This window comes from Bison bison, unplaced genomic scaffold, assembly GCF_000754665.1.
Source record: "Bison bison bison isolate TAMUID 2011002044 unplaced genomic scaffold, Bison_UMD1.0 scf7180017864484, whole genome shotgun sequence".
In the NCBI taxonomy this organism is placed as follows: Eukaryota; Metazoa; Chordata; class Mammalia; order Artiodactyla; family Bovidae; genus Bison; species Bison bison.
In genome coordinates, this window is record NW_011495044.1 from 2,308,629 (window position 1) to 2,322,884 (window position 14,256).

At 39.5% G+C, this 14,256-nt stretch overlaps 1 protein-coding gene across 1 annotated transcript in view; it reads right to left on the minus strand.

Moving 5' to 3' along the window:
• Window positions 1-14,256, minus strand: part of CCDC30 (coiled-coil domain containing 30) — a 146,391-nt gene that overhangs the window by 130,277 nt on the left and 1,858 nt on the right. The window contains 2 exon segments of the mRNA XM_010862665.1: window positions 2,833-2,953; window positions 6,301-6,479. Coding sequence (XP_010860967.1) covers window positions 2,833-2,953; window positions 6,301-6,360 — 181 coding nt within the window. The 5' untranslated portion in view covers window positions 6,361-6,479.

Genomic DNA, 14,256 nt, shown 5'->3' on the forward strand with positions numbered 1-14,256 from the left:
TAATGCTCAAAATCCTTCAAGCTAGGCTTCAACAGTACATGAACCAAGAACTCCCAGATGTACAATCTGGATTGAGGAAAGGCAGAGGAACCAGAGATCAAATTGCCAACATCTGTTGGATCATAGAAAAAGCAAGAGAATTCCAGAAAAACATCTACTTCTGCTTCATTGACTATGCTAAAGCCTCTGACTTGGTGGATCATGACAAACTGTGGAAAGTTCTTAAACAGATGGGAATACCAAACCACCTTACCTGTCTCTGAAAAACCTGTATGCAGGTCAAGAAGCAACAGTTAGAACTGGACATAGAACAATGGACTGGTTCCAAATTGGGAAAGGAGTACGTCAAAGATGTATATTGGCACCCTGCTTATTTAACTTATATGCAGAGTACATAATGTGAAATGCTTGGCTGGATGAAGCACAACCTGGAATCAAGATTGTCAGGAGAAATATCAATAATCTCAGATATGCAGATGACACCACCCTAATGGCAAAAGTAAAGAGGAACTAAAGAGCCTCTTGATGAAGGTGAGAGAGGAGAGTGAAAAAGCTGGCTTAAAACTCAATATTCAAAATACTAAGATCATGGCACCTGGTCCCATCACTTCATAGCAGATTGATGGGGAAACAGTGGCAGACTTTATTTTCCTGGGCTGCAAAATCACTGCAGACGGTGATTGTAGCCATGAAATTATAAGGCGCTTGCTCCTTGGAAGAAAAACTATGACAAACCTAGACATTATATTAAAAAGCAGACACATCACTTTGTCAACAAGGGCATAGCCAAAACTATGGTTTTTCTAGTAGTCATGTACAGATGTGAAAGTTGGATCATAAACAAGGCTGAGTGCCAAAGAACTGATTTTTTTGAACTGTGGTGCCAGAGAAGACTCTTGAGAGTCCCTTGGACAGCAAGAAGATCAAACCAGTCAATCCTAAAGGAAATCAATCCTGAATATTCATTGGAAGGACTGATGCTGAAGCTGAAGTTCCAATGCTTTAGCCACTTGATGTGAAGAGTCAATTCAGTGGAAAAGACCCTGATGCTAGGAAAGACTGAAGGCAGGAGGAGAAGAGGGTGACAGAGGATGAAATGGTTGGATGGCATCATTGACTCAGTGGCTATGAGTTTGAGCAAACTCCAGGAGACACTGAAGGACAGGGAAGTCTGGCGGGCTGCAGTCCATGGGGTAGTAAAGAGTTGGACATGACTGAACAACTGAACCACACAACAAGTATAGGGAATTCCCAGGGGGCACTAGTGGTAAAGAATCCGCCTGCCAATGCAGGAGTCATGGGTTCTACCCCTGGGTTGGGAAGATCCCCTAGAGTAGGAAATGGCTTCCCACTTCAGTATTCTTGCCTGGAAAATTTCATGGATAGAGGAGCCCGACAGCTGCAGTCTGTAGAATAGCAAAGAGTCAGACTACAACTGAGCACACATATACATATACAGAGCAAATATAGGACTCTGTCTTCTTTTTAAAAATCAGGTTTGCTGTAAAGATGAGATAAAGAAAGAGCTGAGCCTGCAGGGTAAAATAAAGGCAAAATGCAAAGGATTAGGAATATCTTTGCAATAAGCACTTTCAAGGCAAAATATGTGGCCAAAGAGCCCAGAAGAGCAAAGTGGGATGAATAGGCTTTAGGTATAAACTACATGGCTTGTTGGTGAACCCAAATCATTAATATCCTGGGGGAATACAAATCATTAATATGCTGGGGAAAATGATACGTGAACTTCCACATATAACTCCCACGGTAGTGACATTACTCCCCTATTTCCCAATCCTTCATGAGCTAATTAATTTATGCTAGTAACAGGCCACAGAGGAGCTTTTGCTTCTTACAGCAAGGCAGATTAGAGCCTTTAACAACCTTGCAGCTGAGAAAAACTAAAAATGCCAGGAAAAACTTAAAATTCCTAAAATGCAATCAGAATATGAACACAACTAGAATGCAAGCTTTTGAGCCAGCAGAATAAAACTAAGTTATCCAATGGAAAACAAAAAAGGGGAGAAAAATTGAAACTAGAGTAAAGTACAAATGAATTACATCTTACGATTAGCTCAATTCACTCTGCACCTGAGATTTAAAATACAGAAAACTGTCCATCATGGACCCTTGTGAAAGAAAGTTCTAAAATGAAAAACTGGGAAATGATTCCAAATAGGATATCTGAAATGAAAGAAAAATGCTAAGCAAAGAAAATAATAAATGTGTGGTAAATATAAATATTTACTGGCGTAAAATGACCCCATGGCATGCTGCAGTCCATGGGGTCACAAAGAATAGGACACGACTCAGTGACTGAACTGAAATGAAATCTAAATAAACACTGACTATCATAATAAAAGCTAACTTATGGAGTTAAAAAAAAATACAATATTTTAAAGGGGTCCTGTCTGTATCTTCCTTTGTAGCTTTGGAGTACTTAATAAACATTTCCTGAGCCCTTAACATGCTAGGTACTTTACAAGGTTGGAGGTGTCGAGAACACAGGAACCAGGGAGACTAGGACGTGACCTCTGCCCCGGAAGAGCTGACACAGGTCATGATGACCTAGTGCAGTAAGTGGTGTAACTGACATTAAAGAAAATAAGCATCCTGCACTCTCTCACACACATTTCAGAATATTTCAGAATACATACCTTAAAGAGAGAGGCAGAAAATAAACCTGAAGCATTACAAATACTTTTCTTGAGGTGGAGGGTATGTAGTAATTTTTTTCCTTCTTTCTATTTTTATACATTTTCCAAATTTTCTATAATTGTCAAACTCTACTTATTAAAGAAAAAATTTACATTTTTTAACAAAAGGAAAAATTACCTGGTTTGAGTTGGAGCTCTTTAAACTCATGTCTAGGCTGTTTGTTTTCCTTTTCATAACTATGAGAAAATGCTTCTTTTTCCTCTGGTAAGTCACAGACATGGTTTGCATAGTTTTCCACCTAAGAAGAAAATAATACATTTTCTTACCAGACTATTAAGTGAAAGAGTCATTAAGAGATCACCATACTATTAATGTTTATAATCTGAAAAATAAAAGAAAACTCAACTTTGCTTAAGCGTGGCCTCAGTATTTGATGTCTCTCCCTAAACTTCCTGTTGTTACATTATCAGACGCTGTTTCCCCACAGATAGGATGACACATCACTACAAATTTCTGGGAAAATCACAATTTCTGATTTTTTTTCCATGAACAACTCATGTTTCAAATTAAGTCTCCTTAACTATGGTTTAGGAAATACTGTCATGATACTCAGGAACACAGAAATAGCTACACAATAATTATTTATACTCTTAAGCAAAACTCATGATTACGATGTCTGAAATTTTTTTCATTCATAATAATTGCTTATTTTAATTAACTATTAATTTAAATTAAAATTGGGTTAAAAAATGATGAAATGTTAATAGGAGCTTTATTAAAATAAACTATTGGGTATTCTTTAAAAATAGTTTCTGATTAATAGGGCAGCTTCACAAAAGGTACTTCTGTGTGGCTAATAATAATAGACTGAAAGCAAACTACATGCTCCAGGTACTCTGTTCAAGGACATCAAATACCGAGTTTTCACCACAATCCTATGACACTGTTATCTTCTCCTTTATAGGTGAGTGAGGAGGCTGAGAGAGGCTGAGGGAGTTGCATTGTTAAGCAAGACAGAAAGGCAGGAGCCAGATTTCACACTCTTACTAAACCAAATTGCTGAGAAACAGACTACCAAAGAACTGTGTTTTGCTGAATTGTGTTGAAGCCTTCTGGGGACAACTACTCAGAATATGAACAAAAAGCTGAGTGGTATAGTAGAAAGAACACAGAACTGCAGCCCAACTTTATCATTTCCTGGTAAGACTCAGTTTCCTTCTCTTTAAAATGGCAGGAACAATACTATTTATTTCTAGTAATAACACTCTTATCAAATACTTGGTGGGTGCCAAGAACATATGTGAAATGTTTGATACACATTGTGTGTAAACCTCACAAATCCTTTTTAAGGAGCTATTTTCAGCCCCAAACTACAGATGAGAAATTTTATGCTCAAAGAAGTAACTTGCTCAAGGTAACACAAGAGAGGCAGGGCCAGAGGCAATTTTTCACCCTTACCTGCCTAATGTTAAAGTTTATGGTCTACTCTGCTAATGGCACTCTTCTTTAAGATTTGGGAATCAGACTGCCCTCTAAAAATCAACAGGTTAGCTGAGCTGAGCTGTCAGAACACAACAGAGTGATCTGCAAGTGACCTGAGAGAATTTATTAGCTCATTTAAATAAAGTAGCTTAACTGGGCAAACAGAAGAGGCTGGTTGTACACTCAAGGACTTTGTCAAAAATGTTTCTTGAGGTGGCTCATTTGCTTTAGTAAAGTTTTTTCTTTTTCCCTTTCTTTCTTTTGTGTGGTTTTCAAGAAATATCGAACAGCAAAATGGCACTTTATAAAACTAAAGAAGATGTCTGCCTAGGTAGCAAACAGGATATAAAGCCAAACATTAGGCAATCAATGAAATGTCCCTTGTTAATCAAATCACAGTGATGTTTAACTGCTATTGAACTTAATACTTAAAGATACACTGTAAATAGCCATTCCTTCAAGGCAAGACAATGTTGGATCAGCAAAGCATTAAAGATAGTTGTTTTACTTATTTTTTATTATCTTTGTATTTCCAGGAAGAGAAATACAATTTTGTTCTTATACTGGAGTTTTTATTTTATATTTTGAGAAGTTGGAAACAACTTTATTAGAGGAAATGTAAGTACCTGGAGTAAAAAAAATAAAGTATCTTATATGTAAGAATGTAGGTTTATCAGTACTGGACACATCAAAAAGAGTGATTAAAGTGTCAAAAGGTGTCATTATATGCTCCTCTACTGGCTTGGTACTGAGGTTCTAGGATATAACAGGTCCAGAAATAAGGGCAGGTATGATAGATGGGGAGACAGTGGAAACAGTGGCAGACTTTATTTTTGGGGGCTCCAAAATCACTGCAGATGGTGACTGCAGCCATGAAATTAAAAGATGCTTACCCCTTGGAAGGAAAGTTATGACCACCCTAGAAAGCATATTTAAAAGCAGAGACATTACTTTGCCAACAAAGTCTGTCTAGTCAAGGCTATGGTTTTTCCAGTAGTCATGTATGGATGGGAGAGTTGGACCGTGAAGAAAGCTGAGTGCCGAAGAATTGATGCTTTTGAAGTGTGGTGTTAGAGAAGACTCTTGAGAGTCCCTTGGACTGCAAGGAGATGCAACCAGTCCATTCTGAAGGAGATCAGTCCTGGGTGTTCATTGGAAGGACTTATGCTAAAGCTGAAACTCCAGTACTTTGGCCACCTCATGCGAAGAGTTGACTCATTGGAAAAGACTCTGATGCTGGGAGGGATTGGGGGCAGGAGGAGAAGGGTATGACAGAGGATGAGATGGCTTGATGACATCACCAACTCGACAGACATGAGTTTGGGTGAACTGCGGGAGTTGGTGATGGACAGGGAGGCCTGGTACACTGCAATTCATGGGGTCGCAAAGAGTCGGACAAGACTGAGCAACTGAACTGAACTGAACTGATGATGATAGTCTGACTGTAGAAATATGGTTATCTTAGCTGGTGCTCTAAAAAATCAGAATCATTTCATTTGTTCAGCAAGTAAACATTTGATTAAAATTTGGCTTCCTATGTAGTGTGTCTACAGAAGCAAAATGCATCAGCCACATGATATATGAGTCTAGTTCCTTTGGTAGTTATATTTCTTACTTCTATTTAAAAAACTGGTTCGATTTTTCTACAAACTTTTCTGTGAGTTTGGTCAATACAAGGCTACCTTTGAGAAGCAGATCCATTCCCTCTAGGCTGACTAGTCAGGTCTCTAAGCCTACTAGCCAGAGAGTCAGCTAGAGGGTTGGTTATTGAGATAAGGATGAATTTCCTAAGATAATGAAAGCCACCTTCAGCAGACCTATTTGGATATTCAACTAGTCCTCTCTGGGCAATGTCCTATACATGTATTCTATTGGAAATCAATACAGATTGCGGATATATTTCATGAAAAAAAAGTGTACACATGAATGCTTTGCAAACTACACAGTGATATTCAAATATCGCTTTTTAATATGTTAACATAATGGAAGGATGATGAACAAAACCACAGTTTCTTTTTTCCTTTCTGGCCCCATTGCACGGAACTTCCCCAACCAGGGATAGAACCCTTGCCTCCTACAGTGGAGCAACAGAGTCTTAATCACTGAACCACCAGGGACGTCCCAAAACCATGGCTATCTCAAAATTATGATATTAGTTCTTACGTCTTTAATTTCTTCCATGTGCTTCATTGCCAGCTCTTCTAGGTCTCTGGAAGCAGTCATCAGCCTGTCTTTGCTGTAACAAGCACCAGACAAAATAAGAGTTGTTCTTCTGTCGAGGCAGGCAGTTCAATTCCTTCTTTCTCAGGATGGTGAAGCAAATCTTCTAATTGAAATTTCCCCTTGATAAAAGACATAAGCATATGTATGTATGTACAAACACACAACTGAGCATGCAAGAAACCTGTTATGTTTATATGCCTAGAGTTAGACTCCTTACAAAGTATAGCTTAGTTTCCCTATTAATTAACGGTTATGTTATCAAGTTATAATGTGCATGTACATGAAATAGTTAAAGTACAAAAAATTAAAGCTTTGAAGAGTTCTATTATATCCTCTAAAATAAGAAAAGCATGTGTTAAAAAATACAAGCTTTCTGCCTGCCCAGTTCTGAAGTTTGTAATTTAATAATCTGAAAATCTCCCCAAGGCCCCTCGCAATGTTATAAATCCCAAAGTAGTTTTTGTCTATTAAGTATTTAGAAATAAAAGGATGCCTCTGGGAGCTAGAAAGCCATTAATTCTCTACTATCAAGGAATTATTTTGCTCCTAGAAAGTGTCTTATAACTTCTGTTGACTTCTAAATCATTTAGCTTGCTTCTAAAACTTGATCTAAGCCTGCCATTGATACTGTCTTTAATTTTTTTAACTTGAAAGTAGTCATGCTACATAACAGCTTGCACTACATGGTGTGGAAGAGATAAATGTCTGCTGATTGATGGAATGATATATGTGTTATGAGAATCACTAAAGCATCACTATGAACAAAGGCAGAGGAGGTGATGGAATTCCAGGTGAGCTATCTCAAATCCTAAAAAATGATGCTGTGAAAGTGCTGCATTCAATATGCCAGCAAATTTGGAAAACTCAGCAGTGGCTATAGAACTGGAAAAAGTCAGTTTTCATTCCAAACCTAAAGAAAGGCAATGCCAAACAATGTTCAAACTACTGCACAACTGTACTCATCTCACATGCTAGCAAAGTAATGCTCAAAATTCTTCAAGCTAGGCTTCAACAATATGTGAACCAAGAACTTCCAGATGTTCAAGCTGGATTTAGAAAAGGCAGAAAAACCAGAGATCAAAGTCCCAACATCAGCTGAATCATAGAAAAAGCAAGAGAATTCCAGATAAACATCTACTCCTGCTTCATTGACTATGCTAAAGACTTTGACTATATGGATCAAAACAAACTGTGGAAAATTCTTAAACAGATGGGAATACCAGATCACCTGACCTGCCTCTGAGAAACCTGTATGCAGGTCAAGAAGCAACAGTTAGAACTGGACATGGAACAATGGACAGGTTCCAAATTGGGAAAGGAGTACATTAAGGCTGTATATTCTTACCCTGCTTATTTAAGTTATATTAGAGTACATCATGTGAAATGCTGGGCTGGATAAAGCATAGGCTAGAATCAAGATTGACAGGAGAAATATGAATAATCTCAGATATGCAGATGATACCACCTTTATGGCAGACAAAGTGAAGAGGAACTAAAGAGCCTCTTGATGAAGGTGAAAGAGGAGAGTGAAAAAGCTAGCTTAAAACTCAACATTCAAAAAACTAAGATCATGGCATCCGGTCCCATCACTTCATGGCAAATAGAGAAACAATGGAAACAGTGACAGACTTTATTTTCATGGGCTCCAAAATCACTGTGGACGGTGATGACAGCTATGAAATTAAGACACTTGCTCCTTGGAAGAAAAACTATGACAAACCTAGACAGCATATTAAAAAGAAGAGACACTACTTTGCCAACAAAGGTCCATATAGTCAAAGCTATCATTTTTCCAGTAACCATGTATGAATGTGAGAGTTGGACCATGAAGAATGAGCGTCAAAAAATTGATGCTTCTGAACTGTGGTGTTGGAGAAGACTCTTGAGAGTCCTTGGACTACAGGAAGATCAAACCAGTCAGTCCTAAAGGAAATCAATCCTGAATATTCACGAAGGACTGATGCTGAAGCTGTAGCTCCAATACTTTGGCCACCTGATAAGAGCTGACTGGTTAGAAAAGACCCTGATGCTGGGAAAGACTGAAGGCACGAAGAGAAGGGGACCACAGGGGATGAGATGGTTGGATGGCATCACCAGCTCAATGGACATGAGTTTAAGCAAGCTCCGGGACATGGTGAAGGACAGGGAAGCCTGGTGTGCTACAGTCTATGGGGTGCAAAAAGTTGGACATGACTAAGAGACTGAACAACAATTGTGAATAAGGCTTGCTGGTATGATTATATTAATAACTTTTAACTAAGTTAATGTGACCCAGATTATAGGAATAAGCATAATTGTTATTGAACTAAAGTTAGTCTACATAATCATGATCAGTTTTGCTTTTTTAACAGCCAAACTATATTTTGATTATTTTTATCTTTTCTTGATAAGTTTTCCAGAGTTTCATTCTTTTCACATCAACAGCTTTTGTGGATGATATATAAAATGTTAATTATCATCTGATACATTAGAGGAGAAAAAGGATCCAGATCTGAATTTTAGTGCCCCCACACATCTTCCCCATGACTTATAGCTAAAAGTCTGCTTGTGCTCCTCCTCACCCTACTCCCATCATCTGGTCCCCATTCATATCCTCCTCCCTACAAGGTATCTGAGCACTATTCAGTTCCTTGTGGTTTTAGTTCTGAGTATTAGAGGACCTAAGACACTACATTTGGCAATATAGAAAAATGCTTCTGTTATAATAAAAAATAGAACATAAAGGTATTATTACAACTATGTAAAAATCCGACACATAAGAATGGAAGCAAATACATCCAAATGTTAAAACATAACTGTGATAAATTGGTGAGATTATGAACAATAAGAAGACAAATGTTTGAATTCTTACATGTCCTACACTGTGAGTTGCTTGCCCCTAGAGAATAGCACACGCTCCATCACCCTACCATGTTGTGGGGTAGAGTGGGGCAGTCTTAAGCTGGAGGAAGTTGAAAGGAGAAGTGGATGGGGGATATTGAGAATACCTTTGCATTCCTGGCTTCTGGGAAATTGGGGTATCGGAGGGTAAGCAGTGATACAGGAAAAGGAAGCGTGTCTGGTCAGGAGGGAGGTATAGGATGCAAGTCAATAGCCAAGTGTATGACTCATCCAAGCTCCTAGACTGAGCACCCTTCCAAAGCCAGAGACCTTTAAGCTCCATTCTACTTAGTCATCTAAGCCCTTGGCTTCCACTGAGCTCTTGTCATAACCTAAACTACTGTTGAAATCCCACAATTCTAAATTCCAAATGTCCCACTCTACCACCTTCCGCTCTTTTGTGTGTGTATAGTAAATATACGAAACTTAAAATTTACCATTGTAATCATACTTAAGTGTAGAATTCAGTGGCACTAAGAACATTCACAGTGCTGTGCAATCATCACTGCTATCCATTTTCAGAATTTTCATTATCCCAAACATACGCTCTGTATCCATTAAACAACGAGACCCCATTTCCTACTCTCTAATTTCTGTCTCTATAAATGTGCCTATTCCAGGTACCTCATATGAGTGGAATCATACATTTGTCCTTTTGTTTCTGGCTTATTTCACTTAGCATGTCTTCAGGTTTCACCCTCTTCATACCATGGATCAGAATTTCCTTCCTTTTTAAGGCTGAATAACATTTCCCTGTATGTATTTTGGTTATCCACTCATCTGTTGATGGGCATTTGAGTTGTTTCCACCTTTTGACTATTGTGAATAACACTGCTATGAAACACTGGTGTAACAAGTATCTAAGTCCCTGCTCTAGTTGTTTTGGGCATCTTCCTAGGAATGGAATTTTTGGATATATAAATCTATGTATATTAACTTTTTGGGGAACTGCCATAAATATATTAAAAAATAGCCATAGAAATGGGTGTGAAGTTGTTGCTCTCTTAAACTATTCTACAATGATAGTTGAAACCTCCAGTCCCTGGACCATTACATCCAGTCTCAAACTACCAGATACTCTTTGGCTTCACTTATTTCCCCCTCAAGCCTGGACCCTGCTGCTGCTGCTAAGTCACTTCAGTCGTGTCCGACTCTTTGCGACCCCATGGACTGCAGCCTACCAGGCTTCTCCGTCCATGAGATTTTCTAGGCAAGGGTACTGGAGCGGCTTGCCATTGCCTTCTCTGGAGTCTGGACCCTACTGTGGTTCATCTCAATCAATCTCTCATCAATGTTTCCAGTTATCTAATCCCTTGTCCCATCTTCCCTGCAAATCCAAACTGGGGAAAGTTTGACCATTTGACTTGTCTCTACCTATTTTAGTTTTCTGAGTGCTGGGAGAGAAAAATGAACAAGTATGCAAACTGGAGCCATGACAAATCCATGGTCTGCCACCTGAGCCAAGCTTCTCTACTTGCATAGGTCATTCCATGCACTTGGCTAGTTTCTGCTACCATTTCACTCAGTAAATATTCAGAACTTCCACCTCTCCCCTCTGTTGGTAGATGACCATGTCTCCCACAGCATTAGTAAAAACTAAGGCCATCATAAGACTGTCAGCTTCTTCTATGACTACCAATACACTAGCCACCATTTTTAGAGATCCTGCTCCCTTTCCCTTCTCAGAGGAAGAGTTCCAGTGTTTACCCGTGTTCCAGATCCCATCTTGGATTGCTTCTTTTTTCTTTTCTGTTGGCTCACTATCTCCCTCTCAACTGATGTCATGTCCTTAGGTTAAGATGTCTTTGATGGTAAAAATAAAGATACAAAATAACTCTCCTTTGATCCTACCATATCCCCCTCTCGAGTTACTGTCCTCTTTCTAATCTATCTTACCCTCCTCAAGTCACAGAATTTGGCTTCTCACTACTGTACTCATACTCTCATTCGGCAACAACCCTCAAAATGCCAAATTCAACTGGACATGTCTCTGCTCTTTTTAGGAGTGGTATCTGTCCACTCCTTTCTGTTCTGTGATGTCACTTTTTCCTGTTTTCACTCTTACCTCCCTGGCCTTTCCTTTCCCATGTTCTTCCTGGGCTCTTCAACAGACACGTCAAACGCTACCATCCCTAAGGACCCTGCCTTTGGCTCTCCACCCTTCTTACTATCATGGTGATGATAGGAGTGTGACATGACTTGGTTCAAATCCTGGCTCCATCACTTTCTAATTGTGTGACTAACACAAGTCATCTAACTTCTTTAAACTTTGATTGCCCCCAAAGAGAATGGATATAATAGTAATGCCAATCTCATTGGGTTATTAGGAAAATTAAACAATAATCCATCTCTGCTAAGCTCCAGGTCTAGCTAGAAAAATTGGCAAGAAACAAAAAACTGAAGTTAGAACAAATATAAATAAGTAAATGTAGCAGAAATTGCCAGTTTTCCTTCTATATATATATATATATATATATTTAAAATATCTATTTATTTTTAATTGATTGATGATTGTGTATTCTTCTTTTTTCCTGCAGAAATAAGATTTTTTTTTTGGACTGGTCACAAGGATGCCTGCCTTCTGCTAGGTACACCCATGTAACTAAGTTCTGACCAATAGGATGTAAATGGAATTGTGTGCCACCTAGTTTAGGAAATGTCCTTTAAGGAAAAGGATGGCCTCATCCTCTTCCTTTCTACTGGCTGGAATGCAGACAAAGATAGTTTGAAGCTTGAGCATCCATCCTGGACACCATGATGTGGAAGCCACAGGCCACGGATGATATACTATCATGAGAGTAGAAATCTGAACCTTTGGCAATTTCAAAATGCTGCCCTATCAGTTCTGGGGTGCTTGCTTCTTGACTTTTATTTTTCAAGCCATTATTATTGTGAGTTTTCTGGCCTTTACAGCTGACCAATCCTAACTACTCAGGAGGGTTGTTGGAAGAATAAGATACAAGGGCATATGCTGCAAACAAGGAGATCAAAACAGTCAATCTTAAAGGAAATCAGTCCTGAATATTCATTGGAAGGACTGATGCTGAAGCTGAAGCTCCAATGCTTTGGCTACCTGATGTGAAGAACTGACTCACTGGAAAAGACCCTGAGGCTGGGAAAGATTAAAGGCAGCAGGAGAAGGGAACGACCAAGGATGAGATGGTTGGATGGCATCACCGACTCAATGAACGTGAATTTGAGCAAGTTCTGGGAGCTGGTGATGGACAGGAAAGCCTGGCATGCTGCAGTCTATGGGGTCGCAAAGAGTCAGACACGACTGAGCAACTGAACTGAACTGAAACCTGGTTTGGTTGGTGGTTTAGTCGCAAAGTCGTGTCCGACTCTTGCGACCCCATGGACTGTAGCCTTCCAGGCTCCTCTGTCCATGGGATTCTCCAGGCAAGAATACTGGAGTGGGCTGCCATTAACCTAGTTACATGGAAAATGGACATGGAACTAGACAGTCATTGCTAGTCTATCCTGACCCATAAGGTCTTTCACCTGTGTTTCCCTATGAACCTGCTCCCATTTACTTGATTTTCCACATGGATGGACTTTCTCTGTGTTCTCAACAGCAAAGCTAAAAACAGTTATCTGAGTCCTAAACCTATGTAATTTTTCAGATTAAGTCATTTCTTTTATCTATCCCTTTTAGTTCAAATTTATGAGAGACAATTATTTGTTGCTCACCCCATGAATTGCTCCCCTCTCGCTTAAGTTAGTTGTACAATATTCCTTGTTCAGTCAGCTGTGGCTAGGACAGGTGGGAAGTAGGGATAAAAATACAGCCACCAAGCCTATCCTTTAAGCAAGGATTGGCAGAAAAGTATAAGTTCCAGGGCAGAGGATGTAGGCAAGGCGGCAATACAAAATGAATCTACTAGTTAAGACCAAATGCACATCCAACTCTCTAGTGTACAACTCAGTTTGAAAAATCTACTCATCTTTCTTAACACTTGGTCTTCCATCTGTATCCCAGTTAATGAAATCACTATCAATATAGTTTCCCAAGTCAGAAATCTGGGAGTCATCTTTGGCCTATCCTTATTCATCCCACAACCAGTCCTTGCATTTGTGGATTCCATCTCGTCAATCATTTTCTAATTAATCCTCTCTTAGTTTAGCCTCACCTCATCATTTGCCCAACTTAGTGTAACAGTGTCCTTAACTGATTTTCTTGCTGCCTGGCTGGCCCCCATCCAGTCTGTACTCTATGAAGCTCTCAGACCAACCCTTGTAAATGCAAACCACTTGCTGCTTAACATTCCCATTGCTTTCAGGAAGAGTCTGGATCCTCAGCTTGGCTCGGGAGTCTTCACAACATGAGCCCTGCATGTCTCTCTCTTATCTTCTGCCACACCTTGACAGCCCTTCATGCCAGTGTATGGACTGATCCTCATCATGCTGCTTACTCCATGACTCTGAATATTTGGGTCCCTCTGTCTGGAATCCTGGGTCCTTTTGGCTGTTCTGCTCGGACATCCCAGAACTAACATGTTCCCGATGGACTTACTGAGCCCCAATGGTTGAGTAATTTGAAACTTATAAAAAAGCAGATCTTGAGGTAATATAAATTCATTCTTTGAATTCTAAATGCTCTGACATCTAAACCGTGCCTAAACTTGCCCACATAACAAAGTATATACGCATACTATTCTTTAAAAGGAGATACTGAACACATGCTCATTCAGTATCTTAAAAAGTCACGGTCTGGAAAGAAGCACATCCTGTGGTGTTTTGGGTAAAAACACCTAGGTCTAAAAACTTCTAGGTGTAAAGAATGAGGTGGTAAGAGCAAACTGAGACAGAGGCCAAGAATTTTAAATGGGAAGAGGACAAAAGAGTGAGTGCAGTCATTTCGACTTGTTCTCAGCGCTGCAGTAGGTGCCTCCAACTACAGGGCAGGGTCCAGGACCATACCTCGTGCTACCGCGTATCTCCTGGCGCTGAACAAAGGATGAGCCTGAGACCCATGGTCTTTGAGTGACATAAGGGAACACAGTAAAGAGTATGGCC